The sequence below is a fragment of the Saimiri boliviensis genome, chromosome 5, assembly GCF_048565385.1.
Source record: "Saimiri boliviensis isolate mSaiBol1 chromosome 5, mSaiBol1.pri, whole genome shotgun sequence".
In the NCBI taxonomy this organism is placed as follows: Eukaryota; Metazoa; Chordata; class Mammalia; order Primates; family Cebidae; genus Saimiri; species Saimiri boliviensis.
Genome location: NC_133453.1, coordinates 14,371,236 through 14,393,710, shown reverse-complemented (window position 1 = coordinate 14,393,710; position 22,475 = coordinate 14,371,236). Strand labels below are relative to the sequence as shown.

The window sequence follows — 22,475 nt, the reverse complement described above, 5'->3', positions numbered from 1 at the left end:
TCACAGACATGATCCCACTACTTATCAGAACAGGAGTTTTGACCTGCTCCATTTCTGACCTGGGCTGGTTCACCCCTCCTTAAGCAACCTGGTGGTCCCCTGCTCCCGGGAGGTCACCATATTGATGCTGAACTTAGTGTGGACACCTGATCAGCATAGGCATTGCAGCCCAGAACTCCCAGGCTCAAGCAATCCTCCCACCTCAGCCTCCTGAGTAGCTGAGATTACAGGCACACATCACCATGCCTGGCTGGCACTTGATTCTTGATGATGATCAAGAGAACAATCATACCATCCAGTGCTCAGCAGGCATTTACTGTCACATGGCACTCAGCTAATCATTTTATATGCATTATCTCTTCTAATCCTTCAACAACCCAACAAAGGAGCTACTCTTAATATTCCCATTTTATAGATAAGAAAACTAAGGCCAAGAGCAGGAGGGTAACCTACTTGCTCAAGGATGTGTAGCTAAAAAGTGGAGGAGTTGGGATTTAATCACAGGTTGTCAAACTTCAGAGTCATGGAAAGGACCCTGGAAGTCCCCTTTTTCAGTAGCCTCCTCTCACAGATGAGTCAACTGGAAACTGCTGAAATGAAGCATCTTGTGTAGGGTGTCTTCACGAACCCCAGGCAGAGGTGGGAAGCCATCTCCTAATTCCCTGCTAACGCTTTTTCCTTTGTACTCATGGGGACACCTCCTTCTACCACCCCAGTGAGGCTCGTCCAGATTCTTTCCTCTGTGCTTAACAAATGTTAAGTACGTACCAGAATCACAAAGATGAGACCCTTTGAGAAAGCTTGCAGAGGATGCTGGAGATTAAGAAGAGAGGTAATAGATCGTATGACATAAGTGGAAAGTATAGAAACAGACAAATGAATGCAAAGGTGGGGAAGTGGAAGACAGAGCATACCTGAGACTGAGTGGACAGCCAGGAAGTCTTGTCCCGACTGTGTCTCCAACCCAAAACACACACACAGTAGTCTGTGTGGGTTAGTGGCTAACTGACATCAAGTTTGTGACTCTCTTTGAAATAAGTTTTAATGCTTAAAAACATTCCCCCCCAAATCAAGTCATATTCAGAACAGTGTAGTTTTCAGAGCTGGAAACAAACCAGCCGTTCTTCAGAGAGTAAGATGGCCTTTATATCAAAAACACTGAGTTTGAAGGAATTAAAATGCTCTTAAGAGCAGGCATGGAGGCTGGGCATGGTGGCTTATGCCTGTAATCCCACCACTTTGGGAGGCCAAGGCAGTCAGATCACGAGGTCAGGAGTTCAAGACCACCCTGACCAACATGGTGAAACCCGATCTCTACTAAAAATACAAAAATTAGCCAGGCGTGGTGGCATGCATCTGTAATCCCAGCTACTCAGGAGGCTGATGCAGGAGAATGACTTGAACCCAGGAGGCAGAGGTTGCAGTGAGCAGAGATCACGCCACTGTACTCCAGCCTGGCGACAGAGTGAGACTCAGTCTAAAAAAAAAAAAAAAAAAAAAAGGCATGATTACAAATCAGGCATATCAGGCACTATTGTGGTTTTGGTTGTTGTATCGTTATACCCAAGGCCTTCTTGGTTCTCCTAAAAAGCCGAACCATGCTAGTAGCCAGTGGAATTTAAGGAAACCCATGTTGGAAACTTTTGAGTCACATCTTTGATATCATCAGAGTCCCACAGAATTGAGGACTTAGACTGGACCTTTTTATTTTTCTATTTTCAAATAGCAGTGAGCTTCCTACATTTCCATATCCATGAAGAAAAGGGACACTGGATTTGGTCAGGAAGGTGGGGGATGGTGAGATGTACAACCCTGAACATATTCGGTGTGAGAACTGGTGGCCATATGGGGAAGTGGGGAGAAACTCAGCAGGTTCGCTTTTCTTCATGCTAGCTTAGTGCCCTCAGATGTGTCCCTAACACTCTCTGAGCCTCTGTTTCCTCATCTGTAAAACGGAGTTGATTCTGTTGGGAAGGGATCATCTAAGTGGAGAAGGGCACCTTGAAAGGGCTTTATAAAGAAGAGTGTGATGATTGTTCTTCTCCTGACGTCAGTTTTCTACTTCAGCATGTGGCATTTCTTCGGTTGGCTCAGCCCTGGTTCTCCTCGAATGCCCTGCAAATGGGTCCAGGGCCATGTGTGCTGGCTGCTCATTTGAGAGCTGGACCTTGGGCACCTTCCCAGCCTCCCTCTCCTAATTCCTCCATGCAGTTGCCTTCATAGAAATTATTAATCCTCGGGTTTTTTCTTTTGAAGAAATGCTAAAGAAAACACTAGAAGACATGGTGTTTCCCTCTGGGAGTCTGAGCAGTCTTTCAGCCTCTGTGGGTTTCTGCCCTGTGGCCCTGAGTCAGGGTGCCACGTCGAGCTTGCTTCTGACTCTGCCCTTAGCTAGTTCTAAGAGAGTTCCCGGTCCATCTGGAATGAGGTGTCAAGTCCTGGCCTGCACTCACAAGTGCAATTAAGACCAGTCTTTTTAAAAACAACTGTTGAAAAAGCAAAGTAGGATTTGGATCTCATCATATAAAACAGTTTTAAGCAATCAACTAATGGTGATTTGATTAATGAATTTGTCATTTCAAAGCATTTACCATTTTGAACAAAGAGAAATTCCTTTATAAATACATATGGCTAAAACGGTATCCAGGTTTTTAACTTTTAATCTTACAGTATTCATAAAGTCTTTATGGTAAAACTTTTATAAGCCTATAATATGCTTGAGTATCATCTTTAATGAAAGTTAACAAATTGCCCTATTTTTCACTGTATCAAAATGCCTTGAAGCAGGGATTTATCCAGCAGAAGTGAGTGCGGGGGCTAGGCCTGCCTTGTTTATTTTAGGGTGTTCTAGTCAGGAAGGGTACAAGCGGTTGGGGAGGTATAATTCTCCCATGCTTCCAACTGGAAAGGAGAATCAGTTATGGAAAACCATTGGCATCTTCATCAGTAGAGAAGCAAAAATATAAAAAAGGGGTTGGCTTTGACTACTTTTTCGAATTTCTCTTTGACAACATAAACTTCAGTTGTAGATGGAAAAGTCGGACTCTTTCCCATTGCTTTCTCTAACATCTTTTCACTATAGTTTTAACGTTGTCATGTCAGCTTATGCGTCAATGGACACATCTCTGAAAAGGTGCCACTCTTGGGCAGTGAGCAAGAGGGATTGACTGTTCACTTGCCTTCCCTCTTGGCTTCACTGTGCTTTGCCCACCCTCCCTTCCCAGCCAGGCCAGTGCTGCCAGAACATCTGGCCCCGAGTGGGTCATGTCAGAACCTCACTGGGCAGTGTTGGAAGTCATAGCAGGTGCTGTTGAGCCAAGACCATACATTTATCGTACAGCTCCTGTGTGTTCAGAACTGTCCCAGACACTGGGGAGAGGGAGATGTGTCAGAGAGGTCCCCTGCTATTTTACAGCTTATGATCCTGGTAGGAGAGAGAGTCGTGGTGCACAAATACATACACATCTGGCAGGATCTGGTGATGGTTGAATGAAGACAACCAAATGGAAGGTGCTGAAAGCTGAAGAGTTTGAATTGGGAGAGTTCTTCCATTGGTTCCATCAGGGGTGGCCTAGCATTACAAGAATGAGTGAGACTTCTGGTTGATGTAGGTGATGGGAGAGAGCCTTTCAAGGCAAATTAACAGTGTTAGCAGAGCTATGGTAGTGAAAAGGTACAGCCTTTTTGGTCCCCATGTTTAGAAGTGAACCTCTACTTACCTGTTTCTATCAATGATGCATCTTCCTGGTTACCTCATGGGGAATATTGCAGCTTTTTCATTAGCTTTAGATTGCTGGTTCCTTGAGATCAAGGACTATATATTTTTCTCCCTTTATTACTACTCATGATGCCTGGGAGAATGTTTTCTTACATAGTGATTGAAATTCTTGTATCATTACAAACTGTATTTTTGTTAAGTTTGCATCACCAAGAAACCCTTTTCAGTAACTATTTCCACAGTCCTTCCGATGATCTTGAAATACGATGCCTGCATTTTTGTTTGCCTGCCCAGGTATTGATCAGTATGATAACTCTGCTCCAGCTCTGTGGCCCAACATGCCCTGTGGGCGCTTGTGTCTTTCAGTCACGTATGATTCTGATTGGCACCTTGATGCAGGAGGTAGCACATTAAAGGAAAGAACATGAGCAGCCAGAGGCTGATCAGGAGAAGCCACCCAGCCTCGTTGGTGGGGAAGTTAGTAGACGTGTCAGTAAGTTATATATGGGCATAAAAAAACAAGACAGTTAAGCCCTTGAGACACTGTGTAAGCCTGAATGATACAAATTATGGATCACGGTAGAAGGAAAGATACAAGTGGGAGGATTATCAAGAAGCCTCAAAATGAGACAAATCAGGTTCATGGCTGAACCACTCTAAAAATGTTTACTTGATGTTGAAATTTAGTACTGACAACTGAAGTTGAAATATGTTTGTTATATTTCTGTGTTGTGTTAAAATAAAGATGACACCCAAGCTATCATTTTGTTCCCTTAGAATCCTAGAGTACACATGCCTTGTAATGTCAGAATGATTGATTTTTCCTTTGAATTTCTCACTACAGGAAATACCAGAAATAGCCCACCACCCTATGGGTTTCGTCTCTCAGCAGAAGAAATGAGAAGACAGCGGCTTCACAGATTCGATGGCCAGTGAGGTGGCATCTTGGGAAGATGTGTTTTTTTCATGTAATTATTGTCCATTTGGTTCATTCTGCAAGCCCCTTATTCATTTTAAACAAAAGCAGAGTGTACCGGTATTGCCGTGGATGGCTCACGTCTGCCTGGGATGGTCCTTCCATGACCCCTCTGATTCAGCTCACATTTTGATGGGCGTGGGCTCATACAGGTCACTTCCTCCACGAAGGGACCAGTTTCCACACTCCCCTCTCTCACCACTGAGTCAGCAATGCCTCTGCCTCTCTCTGCCTTTGAAAACTGCCACCTTCACCGGGAGATTTTACTCTGACCAGGCAGGAAGATGAGTTTCTCATCCTGCCTGGAGTGCCCTGTGTTTGACTTGGCAGTGGGTGCAGAGCCCTCTCCCCATCCTCCCAGCACGTCACCACTGCGGCTGTCCAGGAACAGGATGTGGCTGCCTTGGCCACGTGTGGTCCTACTCTCTCCCACCACAGTGCCTCAGCTCCTCAACTCCTCCGGCCCCTGCATCTGACTGCTGTTTGCAGGGCCTTTGCTTTGCTCTGGTATTGCTCTGCCTTTATAGAAAGTCTTATGGAAGAAGTATAAGAGAGACCTCAGGTGGGAAGACCCCTACACACACCATGAGTATCACATGACACCAGCAGTGTAGGTTCCCAGCCACCCGCCGGTGGCAGCTTGTGTGCCCAGGAGACAGGACTTGTCATTTGTGAATCAGCAAAGTAGCAGCAGATGCCACATACAGAGTAGAGTGAAGGCATTCGGTGGACCGGTCACTAGAGAGCTGTCTTGCAGAAAGTACGTTTTTCCTCATCAAAGTGCCTCTTAATTGGCCACTGTGCCAGCCACTTGTCCTAGCCAAATGTCCAAAACACGCCCTTGGGCCCCACAGTGTTAAAATCCACAGATTGTCTGTCTGAGTCATTCGAGTTTTTTCCTGGTGCTTGTATTCCGCGAATAAAAGGGCAAAGTCAAAAGATCACGGATGTCTTACTGTCACAGAGATATTTTAAAAGAGAGAAGCAGGGGCTGGGCATGGGGGCTCATGCCTGTAATCCCAGCACTTTGGGAGGCAGAGTCAGGTGGATTACCTGAGGTCAGGATTTGAGACCAGCTTGGCCAACATGGTGAAACCCCATCTCTACTAAAAATTCAAAAATTAGCCGAACATGGTTGCACATGCCTGTAATCTCAGGAACTCAGGAGGCTGAGGCAGGAGAATTGCTTGAACCCAGGAAACTTGCAGTGAGCTGAGATTGTGCCACTGCACTCCAGCCTGATTGCCAGAGCAAGACTCTGTCTCAAAAAAAAAAAAAAAAAAAAAAGAGAAAGAAGCAGGAAAAGATCTTCCTTTTTTAATCTACAGTTTATATAGTTTTCTGATTATGCACATAACAGATATGCCTTCCATATGCATAAAGCAAACATCTGGAAAGAAATATACCCAAATGTTAGCAGAGACTATCTTTGGGAGGGGAATACGTGGGATTTTGCTTAATTTTATATTCCTGTCTTTGAAAAATGTGTATACGTGTGTGTGTGTTACTTTTACAATCAGGAAGATGTATTTATATAATAATAAGAAATATGCAGTCAGAAAAACAGACTTCAAAATAAATACTATGTTTCCATTGAGAAAATTCACAATATAAACAGAAATACAAATAAATAGGCACACAATTTTAAAGTCACCTGTATCCCTACCCTAAGAGGTATGTAGGATTAACATTTTGGTGGTATTGTCTTCTCAATTTTTCTCTTTATATATTCTGCAAATTTGGGGCATACCGACTACACAGTTTTGTATCCAGACCCAATCTGAATTTCCTCAGAAGAGGCCTTAGCACTTGCTTATGAATGAGCTAAGAAACCCACTGGAGCCTTAGGAGCTCTTTGGCCTCCTGGCTGGCCCAGTAATACCTGAGCCCCTTTAGTTAATTTATAACTGATGTAAAACTACATCTTGTGTATAATATAAATTGTACCTGTGAATCTGGAAGCTTTAAATGTGTTTAAATGAAAATATTCAAGTGAAATGTTATTCCTCTCTCCCAAATTCTGTGAGTTTGACTCCCATTACCTTTGTTGTATGCCACTTTTATAGCATATGGTAATTCTGCTGTAACACTTAGATCTTACCTGATTATTATCTGTGCACAGATCACAGAGGTGTGCCCTCTACATGAGAACACGGATTCTGAATGACTCTGTGATGAGGCCTGAATCTCAGATACCTTTCCACCCTCTCCTCATCTCCCCTTTCCAACCCCAAAGGCTCACAGTTGGTGCTCGTTAAATGTCAGTGTTTCACCAAAGTATTTTTTCCGATAGTTGTATTAAGAGTCCAATCACTGTATATGGAAGTATTCATTTTATTTTTTTATGTCACGTGAGTCCTCTAGTAGTACTTTCTTGCTCTGTTTGACTTGTGAGATAAAAGACACAGGATTAGATTTTGGGTGGTAAACTTGTGATATGCTCGGCTTCTTTATTTATGGAGTGGAAAGTCTTAGTGATGTGAGAAAGGCCATTTTAGTCATAAATGTACACCAGTTATTTTAGCACAATAATGAAGATGTTCTGGAAATTGTTATAATTATTTTCACTTAGTAGACCTGCCTGTAACAAGTCCTATTGTTTTGAATGTCCATTTTATGTTTTTTCCTTTGCAATAAGGAATCCCTAAAGTTATGCCAACAAATGGGAATTGGATTGAGAAAGACAAAAGCAAGTGAGCAAGTGTATTAGACTAATGATCTCTAATACGGAATAAGCACTTAGAGCTGATTTTTGAATTTGGTTTATTTAATAGAAGTTCCCTGATTGTCCATTAAGCCCTTGGTTCCCACAGTTTGGTGTGATCAGTCAACCTAAGAGACCTCTTTATACAGAATCTTTACTTGGTTCTGAAGAGGAGGGAGTAGTTAAAATTGCTTCCTCTTAATGACTCTGAATGTATTGCCTGTGATTCCAAAGTTGTACATAATTGTTCAAACCTCCTCCATCCTTTTAAATTGCCTGCTGAAGTAAATAACTAGTTAGAGGAAAACTAGAGCCAGTCTACATATTTGGCACGTTCTGCTGCCTGGGGAGTAAGTAAGCTAAAAGGATGGGAAAGACCACCTCCCCCTACCCTGAAAATTGGACTGCAAAGCAGGGCAGGAATTGGGTAGCTGGCAACCTGGCCTCCTTTTTCCCAGTTTTAGTTTTTCTTAAGAGATTTAGTATTCAGTAAAGAATAGTATTCAATTAGTTGTTAAAAAAAAAAAAAAACCCTGTTATTTCTTCCATTCCTTTTCCATGAATCATTGCAGTCATTCCCTAAGTTTCATTTCTATTTTTTTTCATGGCTGCTAGTATTTCATTTTAGAATCACAAACTCTGAGCTTAGAGAGTCTCAATATCTCACTTATTTGCTCTGTTCGATACTTAGAGTACCACCTCACTCAATTCTACATAACTCTGCCAGCTTTGTCTTCCAAAATTCACTTTCATGATGCCACTCATCGTCGCAAATACCTTTTATTGGCTTTCTGCTGCCAAAAGATAAAGGTCAGAGTCATTAGCCTCAAGAGTGGACTCTAATCAGCCTTTGGACCTCAGCCCCATTTATCCATCACAGAGGCTGGTAACTAGTCTCACTGCTCAGGCTGTGAGTGTTCCTGATCTTGTGATATTCTGTGCTGTGCTTTAACATAGAACAGCCCTTTCCTCTCTCTTGGCCCATATCCAGATCCTCCTCATCCAGCCCCCATCTGAATCCTGTAGCAGACACAACCACATCTACACAGTTTCCACATACCACTTGGAATTGCTGGTTATGCTGCAATGAGAGAATGCTTTTGTCTTTAGATTGTAAGCTTCATGAGAGCAGGGACCATGACTGTTTTTCTCTCTCTCTTCACAGTGCCTTGAGCAGTGCTTTGTCTGGAATGTCAGAACCAATAAACACTTGTGGATTGAAACCAAAAGAGAAGCTTGTTTATATTGTCATCAGTGGCGCACATAAACACAAATGTGCACTGCTTACTAATATCGCTTAGGTCTCTTTTTCCCTTGAATCATGTAAAGGAAGGCATTTGCTAATGGAGATAGAGACTTTGGGGCCTTTGTCAATCTGAAGACATGTCCCACTGCATTGAATGCTGTGACCTCATACACAAAGCTCCAGATTCCCACACAACCAAGAAGCGTCACCAAGGAGTCCTTGTGAATGGTACCAAATCTGGCTATGTTCTTTTCACAGGTCTGCATTGGATGTGTCTGTGCTAATATTTTTTTTCTTCTGTGGTATTTAGGGGCAGAGAGAGAATGATCTTGACATCTTGATCAGATGATAGAGATGAATTGGCAGATTTGGATATGTAATTTATACTGTAGAAAAACTAAAATGTTGCTAATAGAAATCATTAAATTTGGTTATAATACATACTGCTGCTTGGGAAGAGAGTAGTGTCATAAAAGCAATGGTATCATGTGCCTTAAAGAGACGCTTGGAATCTGGGACACATGCAAAACCCTAGGAACAACACTTCCAGTATGTGGCTCTCTGGATGCGAAACTGGGTCCCTTCGCTAAGTATTTTCAAAAACACTGTTCAGCCACCTCCAGTGACAGTTTCTGCCAGGAAGTTGGGAAATTACTGTTTCTTTCTCTCATTCTATTGCCTCCTTAGATAACTTGTGTAGTGCCTGGATGGAAAGTCTAAAAGCAAAAATCAAAAGTGCGTAACTTAAGAGATTCATGATATTTATTTGAGATTCTTGCAAGTCATTGTCTGTCTCTGCCCGTGTCTCTTTGCAAGATCCTCTCCCTCAACAATTTAAATCTACCTTGCGTATCCCTAGTAGCAGATAATCATTAATGCAATTGAACAAGGTCTTCAGAGTCTCCTTACAGAGGAGCAACCAAGGCCAAACTCTCTGCTCTTCAGGGTGTGCACTCAGGGCCCACAGCACCTGGGAGCGTCTACAAATTCAGACTTCTGCTCCCCAAACCAAATGATCAGAATCTACATTTTAACAGGTCCCCAGTGGTTTATAGGCACCAAAGTACTTCTCCAGTTTCAGTGCACACAAGTGCATTTCACACCATTTATTGTATGTAAGGCAGATTGGCTGCTTGGGGACCAGAAGAGCATTTTAGCCCTTGTTATACCATTTTCCCTACTTTTGCCAAACAGATAAAAATGATTATAGGTTGAAAATTTCATCTTTGGCTGATAAAATATAACCACTAAGTATATGATCACTAAGGATGCAAGATACCCCCTAGAAATAATGTATGAAGGAATGGCCTTGGCGAATGGGAGAATAAAAATGACTAGGTTGGCTGGTGCTGCAGTGACTGAACCATCAAGTAAGGGCCTTCAGATCCTCCCTTCTCCAGCTCAGAGCAGTTGCCCTAAATGACTTACCTTGGGTTTCTAGGGGCTCCAGAGGTGATATGGTTTGGCTGTGTCCCTACCCAAATCTCATCTTCAATTCCCACGTGTCATGGAAGGGTCCCAGTGGGAGGTAGTGGAATCCCGGGGCAGTTCTTTACCATGCTGTTCTCATGATAGTAAGTCTCATGAGATCTAGTGGTTTTGAAAAGGGGAGTTTCCCAGCACAAGCTTTCTTCTCTTGTCAGCCACCATGGGAGACGGCCTTTCACCTTCCACTGTGATTGTAAGGCCTCCTCAGGCACGTGGAATTGTAAGTCCAATAAACCTCTTTCTTTTATAAATTGCCCAGTTTCAGGTATGTCTTCATCAGCAGCATGAAAATGGACTAATGCAAGAGGCATGGCTGGTTTTCAGTTGACCCTGAGATAGAGACCTCTGGGCTCCCCCAAAATAGCTGTGTCCTCTGGTTCCTTACCCCCTCCCTCCAGAACAGCTTGAGACAATCTCCAAGTTGAGCTGGATGGGCTACCTTAGAACCTGTAAAACAAGGGGCTTTGCAGTGACAGCAGTAATCCAGGACACCTCTATGCGAGACCCTCTATTTTCTAACCAATTCACAAATGGGAAAAGCCCCTGGGAGGTAATACTGTAAAGGATAAAAGCATTATCTTTAGCAATAGATGGATAAGGGTTTGGGTTCTACTACATGGTGACTCTATGACCTTAAAGAAGTTATTTATTCTCTCTAAAGCTCAGTTTCCTTGTCTGCAAAACAGGACAGCTGTAGAGTTGAGAGGAAGCATACATAGCAGAGCCAGTACTATTCCTGTCACATAGTAGATGGTCAGGGAATGTTAATTGAGTATCCTTATTTCTCTATCAGGTATAAGGTTGGCCCAAATACCAATGAAGTTCCTTCCTACTAAAAAGTAAGTCCAAGGTTGGGTGCAGTGGCTCATGCCTGTAATCCCAATGCTTTGGAAGGCTGAGGCAGGAGGATGACTTGAAGCCAAGAATTTCAGATTAGCCTGGGCAACAGAGCAGGACCCTGCTTCTACAAAAATTAAAAATCAACCAGGCATGGTAGCACATGCTTGTAGCCCAGCTGGGGTGGCTGAGGCAGGAGGATCACTTGAGTCTGCGAGGACCAGGCTCCAGTGAGCCATGATTGTGCCACAGCACTCCAGCCTGGGCGACAGAGCAAGACCCCGTCTCTTTAAAAAAAAAAAAAAGAAAGAAAAGAAAAAAAGAAAAAGCCACAAAACAGTTTTTGAATCTCTACACTCCACCTATCCCCATGTTTGGCAAATGATACAGGGGCCGTAAAGAGATACGTATCAGTACCTAACTCCTGACTTCAAGTCACTGTGGTTAAAAGTAACAATATCTTTGGTTTCACAGATCTTTTTGTAGTTGACTTTCGCAGCTTGAATCCTCCAAACAGTGCTGTGAAACAGGTGGTCTTTTTCCTCAACTAATAAGAAAGCTGAGGCCAAGAGGGTCTGAGCCCCATGCCCACTGGCCACTGCCCAAGCAGCTCCCCTGGGGTTGATAACAGACCTTCCACCTGAGGCCTGCTTTCATTTCTCTTCTGCACCCCATCACTGTGCATAGAACAGTGTTTCCAGGAGCCTCCGTATCCCATGCTTTCCAGCCTACTCGCTTTCCTTCTGCAGTTTACAATTCCACAAGAGTGAGCCACATTACAGTGTAGTTTAAAAAAAACGTAAACCCCCATTAGCTTGAAAGAAAATAAATGCACCAGATAAAACACAGTTGTTTTTGGAAGTTATCACGGAGTTTTATATATAATGAACCATATTATAAATCATAATACAACAAAGATGTAGGTGCCAATGGCAGATCGGGCATCTTGCAAAAGTTACAAGCTGAAAGTCTTTAACTTTACAACCAGAGGTTAGAGAAAGGGATGCAATTTATTAGACACGTTTCACATTTTTCCAATGAATCATTAAATATTGAAGCACCATAAAATTCAAGCATTTCACATGGATGTGGCAGCCAGCATTGGTGGTTTAAAATGCATTATGCAGAGTTTCTAGCAGACAATAACAGTGAAAATTGCAGAGTACTGATTTTAATGTCAATTGTTTGTTCCCTGCAGAACTTACTGATAATGTCCCTGCAGGAAATTGTGATATTTTTTGTGCTACAGTAACTTTGAGGATTGAAATTAAACAGCATTCCCAATGACATTAAGAACTGGCCACATATAAATAATTCTAATCAGCAATTTATATACCCTGTGAGAATCATAATTCTACTGTGTAAAAAACCCAAGAAATATTTCTCATATTAAATAGTTTATTTTAAATACAAAATGTGACCATAGTAAGTGTATGATGACCGATATATGCTAGACAGGTAATCTAACTTAACTGTCAGTGCAAGAGTAGCTGTTATGTCCCACCTTATTAATGAGGGAAATGAAGCTAAGAGAGTTGACAGAACTCACCCAGGGTAACAGCTGAAAAATGACTAAGCCAGATTTCAAACCTGGGCTCAACCAACTCTCAAGCCCTACTCTTTCCACTATTCTTGCAGCCATACCAAGTAAAAGTAACAATTATCAGATTATTCCAGTGAGCTGATAGAAACACAGATCTAATATGATTTCCTGGAATACACTGAATGGTTTGTTTTACTATAATATACACGAGGTTCAAAATAAGACGATAAAGCCCAATTGTAGTGCACCATTCCATTGACTATTTTTCGGAGCACCAATAACATGTATACAAATGTGTAGCAAAGATTTTATGCTAGAAAGCTCTTAAATCCTGAGGGAATACAGATTACAGCATAAGGTGAGTTATGTCACATTTCACTGAAGGGTCTTCTCAGTCAAATCTCTCAAATCTCATTTCTAAAATTTCCGTTTGTAGAAAAATAAATATATTTTTTGGAGGGGTGTGATAAGCTCATTAAAAGCTTATCAGTTGGCTCTCTGGCAATAATTGTAACAAGAGATTGTGAATATGCAGATATATTGAACATGAAAATATTTTGAAGTAGGAAATGGTTTATACTTGTAACCGTCTTGCTGATGAAGACCTTATATGCAGAGCTGAACACCTAATACCTAATGATGTTTATGGAATTGTCATTGAAAAACAGAATTAGCAGTAATGTGTTCAGCTCTGTGCTAATAAGCATTGGGCATGAAAAAGCAAGTCAAGCGTGGTTCCCGCCCTCAAGGGGCTTGCATTTTGGCAATGGAATGAAGGAAGTGTACTGAGTCGTTAGAGAAGCAATGGCGAATGGAGAAAATGAGGACAGTCCCTTGGACTACACAAGAGCAGCAGAAGGGAGCCCAAGTTTCCCCCAGGGAATTCACCTTCCCCGCAGGGTAAACTGACCCCCAGGGAGGACATCACTGGTGGAGCAGGAGCACAGTCGAAGAGGTGCTGGGAGTGTCTGCAGAGCTGCACACAGTTCATTGTGACAGGAAATACTCCTAGAGGTAACCCTCGGACAGTCTCCACCGGACCTTTCACCCCATAGGAAGTGGTTTGGACTTCATGGGCAGTGGCGTCATAGTAGGATTCTAATCCAAAGGATGACAAAATCAAGTTTGGATGGATCTTAGATGGCAACTGGGATGTGAAACTAAGGCACCAGCTGGGAGATGCCTACTGCAAGGGTGGAGGCGGAAGACAAAAGCTCTGTGAGACAGGGGCACAGGGATAACGAGGAGGTAGCCATCTAAAGCAGCGATGACTCAACTTTCAACGTGGGGAGTGTGACAGCAGAAGGAAAAGGCTGCTCATAGCATGGAGACCTGCCTGGATGAATGGGCTCCACTCACTGACAATCAGAACCCACAAGGAAGCATCCCAGATCTCCAGCACGGGCACAGAACAGTTCCCATTAGGGCAATCTAGATACATTCCAGTCTACAAGGTTGGTAGAGAGAGGGGGAGAGGAAGGTTTGATAAGGACCATCATCACTAATGGGTTAGGAGAACAGCTTAAAAGCTCTGTTCATCACCTCCGCAAAGAAAGGGTAATTGAAGACACATTGATCTATAACCAGGTGAAGAAAATCTTAATGGTTTAAGATAACAGGATCTTCTATTCCAAGAAGTTATTTTTTCTATTTTTCTGCCCTTTTGATCCTTTAAAATACTTTTGCAAAATTAGAGGGCAGCGTCGATGCTGCAATTAGAGGTAGCCCTTGTAATACTAACATTTTGGAGAGTGTGATGCCTTCCCAGGCTCACTGCGGAGTAAACTGTCTACATAATTTAGCATGTGTTTGTGCGGGTTTGTTTTTGTTTTTTTACTTATTTATAAACTTATGAAGATAATACTCTAATACCAAAATTAAAATGTTTAAAATAATTAAGCAAGGAAGCTTATGTTTCTGATGTTCCACTTATTACCCTTACCTCTTCCCAGAAAATGTTCTTGGGCTAAGTTCATGATGAACAAATTGAACTTTTAGGAGGGTTGATTTCTGGTAATAAAGCTTTTTTGGAAGGAGAAAAGTTAATTACAAATAAGATTGAAATTGGCTTAAGGTGTAGGTGCTCAAAAATATTTAACATGCCAAAGCATAGTTTAAAAAATATCAAATGGGTCAAATAAACTAGGAAATCTGCTACGTCGAGAAAACATTTCATCTTAAAAAATACTCTTAAAATAAATTGCCATCCTGGGAGCAGCCCATGGCAAAACTCATTTGAAATGTGTTCTGCATATAAGAGCTCATTACAAATCAGAGTTTGGCAAGGAAAACATTTCTCATAAACAAAATTTTAATTGAGTTTTTCTTCTCAATTATTTTTAAGTGCATGGAAACTAAGCACTAAAATGAGTGTCATGTTCTTGAGAAATTTCTTTAGTTTTCTCTAAAATGCCTTTTTCTTTCAGATGAGGAAAGTAAGTTTCCTAAAAATGTTTCCAACAAATCTTTTTAATTTAGTATTAGACCAATAAATTCCTAGCAATTAGAAAAAGGGATCATTTGCTCTACAGAAAAAAAATATCCATTATAAATTGACACACATTCTAAACTTTATAGAAAATACTAATGCCAAATGTCAAACTACTACCTGGGTACAAGACTGGTATAAAATACAAGAATGTCTTTAAAACTGGCAGAATGTGATGCTCCTGTAACAGACAACCACGGGAGCATAAAATTCAAACTATAAATTGTCTTTGTTTCGTTTAAAGATACTGCCACGTCCTCCTGGTGGGGTAACCCTGACTTAAATGAATCTTCTTACCTAAGTTTAATTAAGTCGGCCCTTAATTTTCTCCCAAGTGCATAATGATAGCTCTGTCACGTCCCCGTGTGAGCTGCCATTATGTGTGTGGAGGAAACTGTCCGTTGTGAGTGTAAGAAGCTGTGCAGGCTCTCCTGGGGAGGGGAGTGAGATGCTTTGTATGAAGCGTGCGCCTGCCTGTGTGAGCCCCATGTAGCATCGGTCCCATTAGCATGCACGCACTGGTGACACGCCGGACCCCGACTGGGGAAAAGCAGTCTGTCTGGAAGTTCACTGCAATGGGGAATCAATTTTTGTGAATAACTACCTTAATATTCACTAATAGCTTTTAGGCTTCTAATCCCTTATTGAACATATTTTTTTCCGTAATTGCTGCTTTTCAAAAGGGTTGCCAAAGTAGGCATTTCTATTCTCTGAAAAATGCAGAAGAGAACATAATGTTTTATATTCATCTGTGATGTGTTTATGCTAATGTCGCATCTCTGGAATACAGCGACTGTGGGCCTTCCTGGCATGATTCATTCTGCTTTGAAAGGAACTGTTAATGCTGGCAGTATGAATTTTTTTCTTCTTCTTCTTAAAAAATCTCTTTGGGTCGTGATCTTACCATTATTTAAAGTATATGGAAAAATAGATTACAGAGGAAATCATTTTGAAATGTTGAAAATCTCTGCTTTCTAGTTTCATTTGTTGGCCTGTTTATTTTTTCCTGTAAAATCTATCCAGAAACCCACTGTATTATACTATTAAAGAGTAATTGACTTCAATTGTTTGAGATCCTACACCCATGAATGAAGTTTTCAGTAATGTAATTTGTAATCTGGCCTTTAGCATCTACTTGCCTTTCTGTGGATTAGTATGTTTTAAAATAAAGCCACCTCTTCTGTCATCCTCAGTAAAATAAGAGTATCTAGGTTCCGTCTAGATTGGGAGGTCCAAATAAATCCATCTGTGCAGCATTTGCTTAATGCATAAAAAATCATAGGACTCTGGGAATAACCATGACAAAACAGAACGAACCATTGAAAGGGAGTCCAAAATGAGCACCATGACATCTCTTAGCACAGTCTAGGAAGTCTTAGCCCCCTAGGAAGTTTCTCTTGGCCACGTGTTGGTGAATATCACAGTCTCTAGCTATATTTCATGCAGACCTGGCACCGGCTGGTTTTCTGGCGTTGGGCCTGGCTTTCTTTTAAGGTGTCTGGTGCTGGAGCAGGGGAAAACTGCAAGTCTGCTTTCACCGTTGTTAGCCAGAAACTATACTCATTTGCAAAAAAGTGGCAAGTTCCCTGCCGGCCTTGGCATTCAAGGAACGGTGCTGCTCTGAAATCTTCCAGGCAGCTGCCGGGTGACATGAGGGCCTGCCCTCCTCCTTGGTCCCCAGCTCCTGTGTGCTACCCAGAAAACAAGAGAGAATTAGGGCTCAGACATACACAGACAACCCCAGACCCAATCAGGGACATGCCCAGCTTCGGGTCTGATCTTGACATTTCTCCTTAAATTATTCCATAAAGAACAAAATACAAGCGCTGAAAGGGGGTCGTAGTGAGTATGGTGAGTGTGCACACAAACTGGCTCCAGGTTCACCGACCGCTGAAGCAAATTCATCTTCTAAGTTCTCTGAATGTGATCAAAATCAATCACTGTTTTTAAAAAACTCATGGTCCTGTATCCCAACAGGCTATGGTTTGCAACAGCCTCCGTGACCTTACGTCCTAAGTGCAGAGTGGGCAGAATTACTGTCCAATCTAGACAGAAAGGGCAGAAGAAGGTGTTAAGAAATGGTGGATGTGCCCGGGTTCACGGGCATGGGACTCACCATCAGGAATGAATATCCGACCCAGAGGCTCCTCCAGGTCTGTGGACATGGCGGGATGGACTGGTCCTGGCTGTGCACTGCCACCGCCTGGGCCGGGGCCTCGCATACCGCACAGCGGCTGATGTAGGGGCGGATTGCCTCTTCAGAGACTGGCATCATGGGGAGGGGTGCAGCACTGGCCAGCCAGTAGGATCTGTCATTTCTCTGGGCATAGTGGCACACCTGGTGGATGTTGCAGTAGGCAAAAGGCAGTGTACTAAACATGGGAAGGCAAGACCCTGCCAGACCTTGGGAGGGAAGAAGAGACAGCTGGTGTCCAAGCAGCCCATGCAGGTATTCCCAGACCCTTCCTTCCTCCATCTGGCCTTTGCAGACACGTGTTCTGGCAGCTGGAGGCCCTCGCCAAAGCCTATTTCGGTGGTGGAGAAGCCATTTCTGACACCTCCTTGGTCCTGTGGGCTAGCCCTCATCCCCTTATCCCTCACTCATGAGCCAAGCTGGGGCCCAGGTGCTGAAGGTGAGCACTGAGCACATTTCTGTGTTCAGGAAGCTCATGGCCTAGTGGGGAACTGGATGAGCAAAGAAGCAATGAACATACAGCACAACAAACCCTAAGAATGAGAAGTGTGGAGTTCCAGGACATCAAAGAAGGGTAACTGGAACAGGTGATTTTAAGTTAGGACTTGAAATATGAAAAGGATTTATCCAGGCCTGGAGATGGTGGTAGTAACTGCTCAAAAGAGATACAGTGACAGAGGGGGCTGGAGTTAAGGGAGCGTGGGGCTCAGAGAACTCAGACGTGTTCAGTGCAGGGAATGTGAGCAGTGGGTGTCTGTATGTCTGCTTGTCTCAGGGGAGTCCAGTGATAAATCAGACCATTGGATATGGACTTTGTCAATCTTGTTAAGGAGTTTAGACTTTATCCCAAGAGTTCTGCAGAGCTTTAAGACGTGTGCTCTGGTTAGACCAAGGCAGGAGAAGTAAGACTGATGGTACAAAGACCAGGCAGGAAAGAAACTGATGGCAGGGGGAGAGAAGGAGAGAAGAAACGAGATTCAGAATGTTAAACATCACTTCTTCCTTCCTCCTGTGCTCAAAGAAACTAGGTCCTAGTTATGGGAAAGGCCATAGCCAACCCAAGGGAGAAATGCAGGGAGCATGTAAGTACTCGCCACTCCAGGCCTGCAGTCTTGGACCACCCTTTTTAACAGATGGGGTCACTGCCCAGTGACAGCAACAGCAAGCACCTCACCATCAACTGTCCCGTCAGCATATCCTTCCTGCACCTTCCATTATAACCATGATTTTCTTGGAAAGACGGTGTTTCCCAGCAGGCAGGTACTTAAGTCCCTGCAGCTTGTAAACCTACTATTGAAAATTGACAAGGGCTAGGCACAGTGCCTCACACCTGTAATCCCAGGACTTTGGGAGGCCAAGGTGGGCAGATCACCTGAGGTTAGGTATTTGAGACCAGCCTGGCCAACATGACAAGCAAGACTCCAGCTCTACTAGAAATACAAAAATTAGGCCAGCCGCAGTGGTTCATGCCTGTAATCCCAGCACTTTGGGAGGCCGAGGTGAGTGGATCACCTGAGATCGGGAGTTTGAGACTAGCCTGGCCAACACGGTAAAAACCCATCTCTACTAAAAGTACAAAAATTAGCCAGGCATGGTGGCAGGCACCTGTAATCCTAGCTACTCAGGAGGCTGAGACATGAGAATTGCTTGAACCTGGGAGGCAGAGGTTGCAATGAGCCAAGATAGCGCCACTGGACTGTAGCCCAGGCAACAGAGTGAGACAAAAATTAGCCAGATAGGATTGTGCAGGCCTGTAATCCCAGCTACTCAAGAGGCTGATGAAGGAGAATTTCTTGAACCCTGGAGGGAGAGGTTGCAGTGAGCCAAGATGGTGTCACTGCACTCCAGCCTTGACAACAGAGCAAGACTCCATCTCAAAACAAGAAAATTGACAAGCAGCACAAGAGATGACCATCAAAATAATGTTCTGTGAATTAAGAAAAATTGGGGCCAGGCATGGTGGCTTACGCCTATAATCTCAGCACTTTGGGAAGCCAAGGCGGGTGAATCATGAGGTCAAGAGATCAAGACCACCCTGGTCAACATGGTGAAACCCTGTCTCTACTAAAAATACAAAAAATTAGCTGGGCATGGTGGTGCACGCCTGTAGTCCCAGCTACTTGGGAGGCTGAGGCAGGAGAATTGCTTAAACCCAGGAGGCGGAGATTGTGGTGAGCTGAGATCACGCCATTGCATTCTAGCCTGAGTAACAAGAGGGAAGCTCCGTCTCAAAAAAAAAAAAAAAAAAAAGAGAGAGAGAGAGAAATTGGAGGGTGGAGAGTTGATGCTGGCAAGTGCCCTGAATTAACCATCAGGGTGCTATGGCTGCCCCATGTTACATATATATGCAGGAATTGATCACATTCTGGTTAGACAATTTACATTTGGAAGCAAAAAGTGCATTTGATAAGAGAGTTACATTTAACTTACTGAGGAAGAATCATTTTTATAAAACTAATAATCAGTAGCCAGATAATAATTAAATGCCAAAGAATCCAGAATGAGCTTCTTTGGCATTTCATAGGATCATAGGTTTAAAGGATTGAGAATGAGCATGGTAGTGATTTTTTTTAAAGTAAGAATAATCCCATAGAAGATTAGTGATCATTTAAGGTGTTAATGAATCAGTAAAATTAACCCCAATTTTACTCTTCAAGGAATAGACATGGGCAACTACGTATTCATACCAAGGTCTTGATTGTGAGCTTTCTCTTGCCCTTCCACGTATAACAGGCTGTACCCAGTCCAGAGCCTGGGCATGCCCAGGGGGCAGGTGGGCTCCCGGTCCGACTGACTGTGGAGAACCAGGAGGAAGCCACTAAGGTATCCAGGGCCAAGCCCTTTGGGCCCAGGATCCCCAATAGGACCAGGAGGCCCTGGAGAAACAAAAAGAAATGAAGGCAGGTTAGGGGGTTCCATTGAATAAACATGTTAAGCACCTCTGTTCTTGCACTGTGCTAAGCACTCAAGGAGCAAAGGGGAGCATGACTCAGCCCTTCCCCACCTTCTGGAATCTACACAGCTACACAGCAGCAGTACACACAAACACAACTCATTCAGCAAGTATTTTTTCCAAGCAACTCCTAGGTGCCTGGGCTACAGTAGCATAAAGACAGAACACAGAGGAAAATCCCTATCCTCCTAGAGCTTGCATTCCACTTGAGGAAGAGAAATAAACAATAAGCATAACAAAAAAGGTAAGTTATGGCTGGGCACGATGGCTCAAGCCTGTAATCCCAGCACTTTGGGAGGCTGAGGCGGGTGGATCACGAGGTCAAGAGATCGAGACCATCCTGGTCAACATGGTGAAACCCGGTCTCTACTAAAAATACAAAAAATTAGCTGGGCATGGTGGCGTGTGCCTGTAATCCCAGCTACTCGGGAGGCTGAGGCAGGAGAATTGCCTGAACCCAGAGGCGGAGGTTGCGGTGAGCCGAGATCACGCCATTGCACTCCAGCCTGGGTAACAAGAGTGAAACTCTGTCTCAAAAAAAAAAAAAGGTAAGTTATGAAATACGCTAGGAAGAAAAGAACGAGGACAGTGTAAGGGCACACCCGAAGTGTGGACCTCCCAGTCTGAACTGCTGAGCAGGGGCTCCCCAAAGTCAGTCTTTCTTACACCTTCCAGACCTCTCCCCTGGTTCCAGCATGTTGTCACTTCCATTCTGAGAAAGGCAAAGGCTTGGGATCCACATCTACAACTTTGGCTCTCTTCTTTGAGAAGAGAGGGAAATGGGAAGAAGGCCTTGTAGCATTCTTGCTGGCAGACGGGAAATCAACAGTTCTAGAGAACGTGAGCAGGGTCTGTCTCCTGCGGCACCTCAAAGGGGCTGACCTATTGAAGGAGGCCAGGAGCTGTTTCTTATTGCCAAGAGCAAAAGGTGAAGTTAGACGTAGAAACCAAAAGGTGTTTCGTTTTCGTGTTCCACCCTTGGTTCTGCAAGACTGGCAGGCTCTCCCCATCTACACTGTCAGCAAGAGATGATAAAGCAGTAGCCTATGGACTGAATCAGGCCTGCCTGTGTGTTTTGTTTGGCCTGTAAGGATTGTACAAGTTGATATTTTGAACTTGAAAAGAGCAGAGTGTAGGTCCACATTTCTGTAGACTGTAATTGGCTGGAGCTAAGCTGTAGCTTTTAGCCAAAGCTCCATACTGACTCCATCCAGCCCTCCTCACTCATTTCTACTCACTACTAACCTGGTACAGGAGTTTACACCCCCAGCCAGGTACTCTCTGGAGATGGGATTGTGTCTTAGGGTTTTTGGATCCGTGTGCCTAACGAGCTACCTGGTGCATTGTTTCACATTTCTGTCCCACAGACAACCAGGCTGACAGTCCCTTCATGACCTTGAAAAGTGAACAGTAGAAATGGCCAAGACTTTGAGGATGATGTATAGCAGTTTGGGAAAATCCTGAATAGGAAGCAGGGCCTTGCCTAGGTTTTCTGATGGTTTAGCATCAGTTAGAATGTAGGAGATGCATCCCAGTCTGTTCTCATTGCTTCTGTCTCTGATACCTGGTGAGTCAGCATCTAAGGCAAATGCTCTGAATAAGATCCAGTTTGGAAAGCTGCTGGAGAGATCAGAGATTCTGCATACAGCTCTAAGGTCAACAGTGTCAGAGAAAAGAGGGGAGACTGAAACTCTACCTGGTCCTCCAGGGCAGCCGTCTTCTCCTGTGTCACCTCTGTCTCCGGGAGGCCCAGGAGACCCAGGGACGCCATCCACACCCCTCCTGCCATCCAGCCCAGGCTCTCCTTTGCACCCTGCACAAAAGTTTATGATGCTGGTGGTAAAAATAACCATGAAACCTTTACCATGCGTATACCGTGTGCCAGCCCCAGGCTTCCTTCCCACTTTGACTGCATGCGTCAGCTTATTTAGTCTCTGCAATGACATGAAGTTGGGATTTTACTATCCACTTGCAGTTGGGGTAACTGAGGCCCTGAGAGATCAAATCATGTGCCTAATTGAAGTCAATGAGCCAGTAAAGGGCTGGGCCAGGATTTGAGGCCAGACCATGGAGGTGTTGAGAGACAGGTTTTCACATTTTCTTTCTAGTCTTGTATATTTGACTTAAAAAACAAAACTACTGAACATATATGGCATTTATAATAAATATTCTCCTTAATAATGATTGTTTAAAAGCCTAGATGGAGAAATGAATGAAACTTAATCAGTTCCATTTGAGGTCAAGTTAAATCTGGAACATGATAGGGACAGCAATTTTTTAAAATAGCTTTTTACTGAGTGTTTACAATGTGCTAGGTACCGTGCTAAT

At 43.4% G+C, this 22,475-nt stretch overlaps 2 protein-coding genes across 5 annotated transcripts in view; one reads left to right on the top strand and one right to left on the bottom strand.

The window, feature by feature from the left end:
* RHBDD1 (rhomboid domain containing 1) overlaps nt 1-8,632 on the top strand; it is a 162,844-nt gene extending 154,212 nt beyond the window's left edge. For all 4 annotated transcript variants that reach the window (XM_003925463.4, XM_074398945.1, XM_010336233.3 and 1 more), the window contains one exon: nt 4,563-8,632. In XM_003925463.4, coding sequence (XP_003925512.1) covers nt 4,563-4,654 — 92 coding nt within the window. In that variant the 3' untranslated portion in view covers nt 4,655-8,632. The remainder of the gene's footprint in view (nt 1-4,562) is intronic.
* COL4A4 (collagen type IV alpha 4 chain) overlaps nt 8,626-22,475 on the bottom strand; it is a 140,384-nt gene continuing 126,534 nt past the window's right edge. The window contains exons 45-48 of the mRNA XM_074400162.1: nt 21,844-21,960; nt 19,882-20,070; nt 17,117-17,403; nt 8,626-16,691 (exon numbers count right to left, since the gene is read on the bottom strand). Of these exons, the coding sequence (XP_074256263.1) occupies nt 16,428-16,691; nt 17,117-17,403; nt 19,882-20,070; nt 21,844-21,960 (857 nt within the window). The 3' untranslated portion in view covers nt 8,626-16,427. The remainder of the gene's footprint in view (nt 16,692-17,116; nt 17,404-19,881; nt 20,071-21,843; nt 21,961-22,475) is intronic.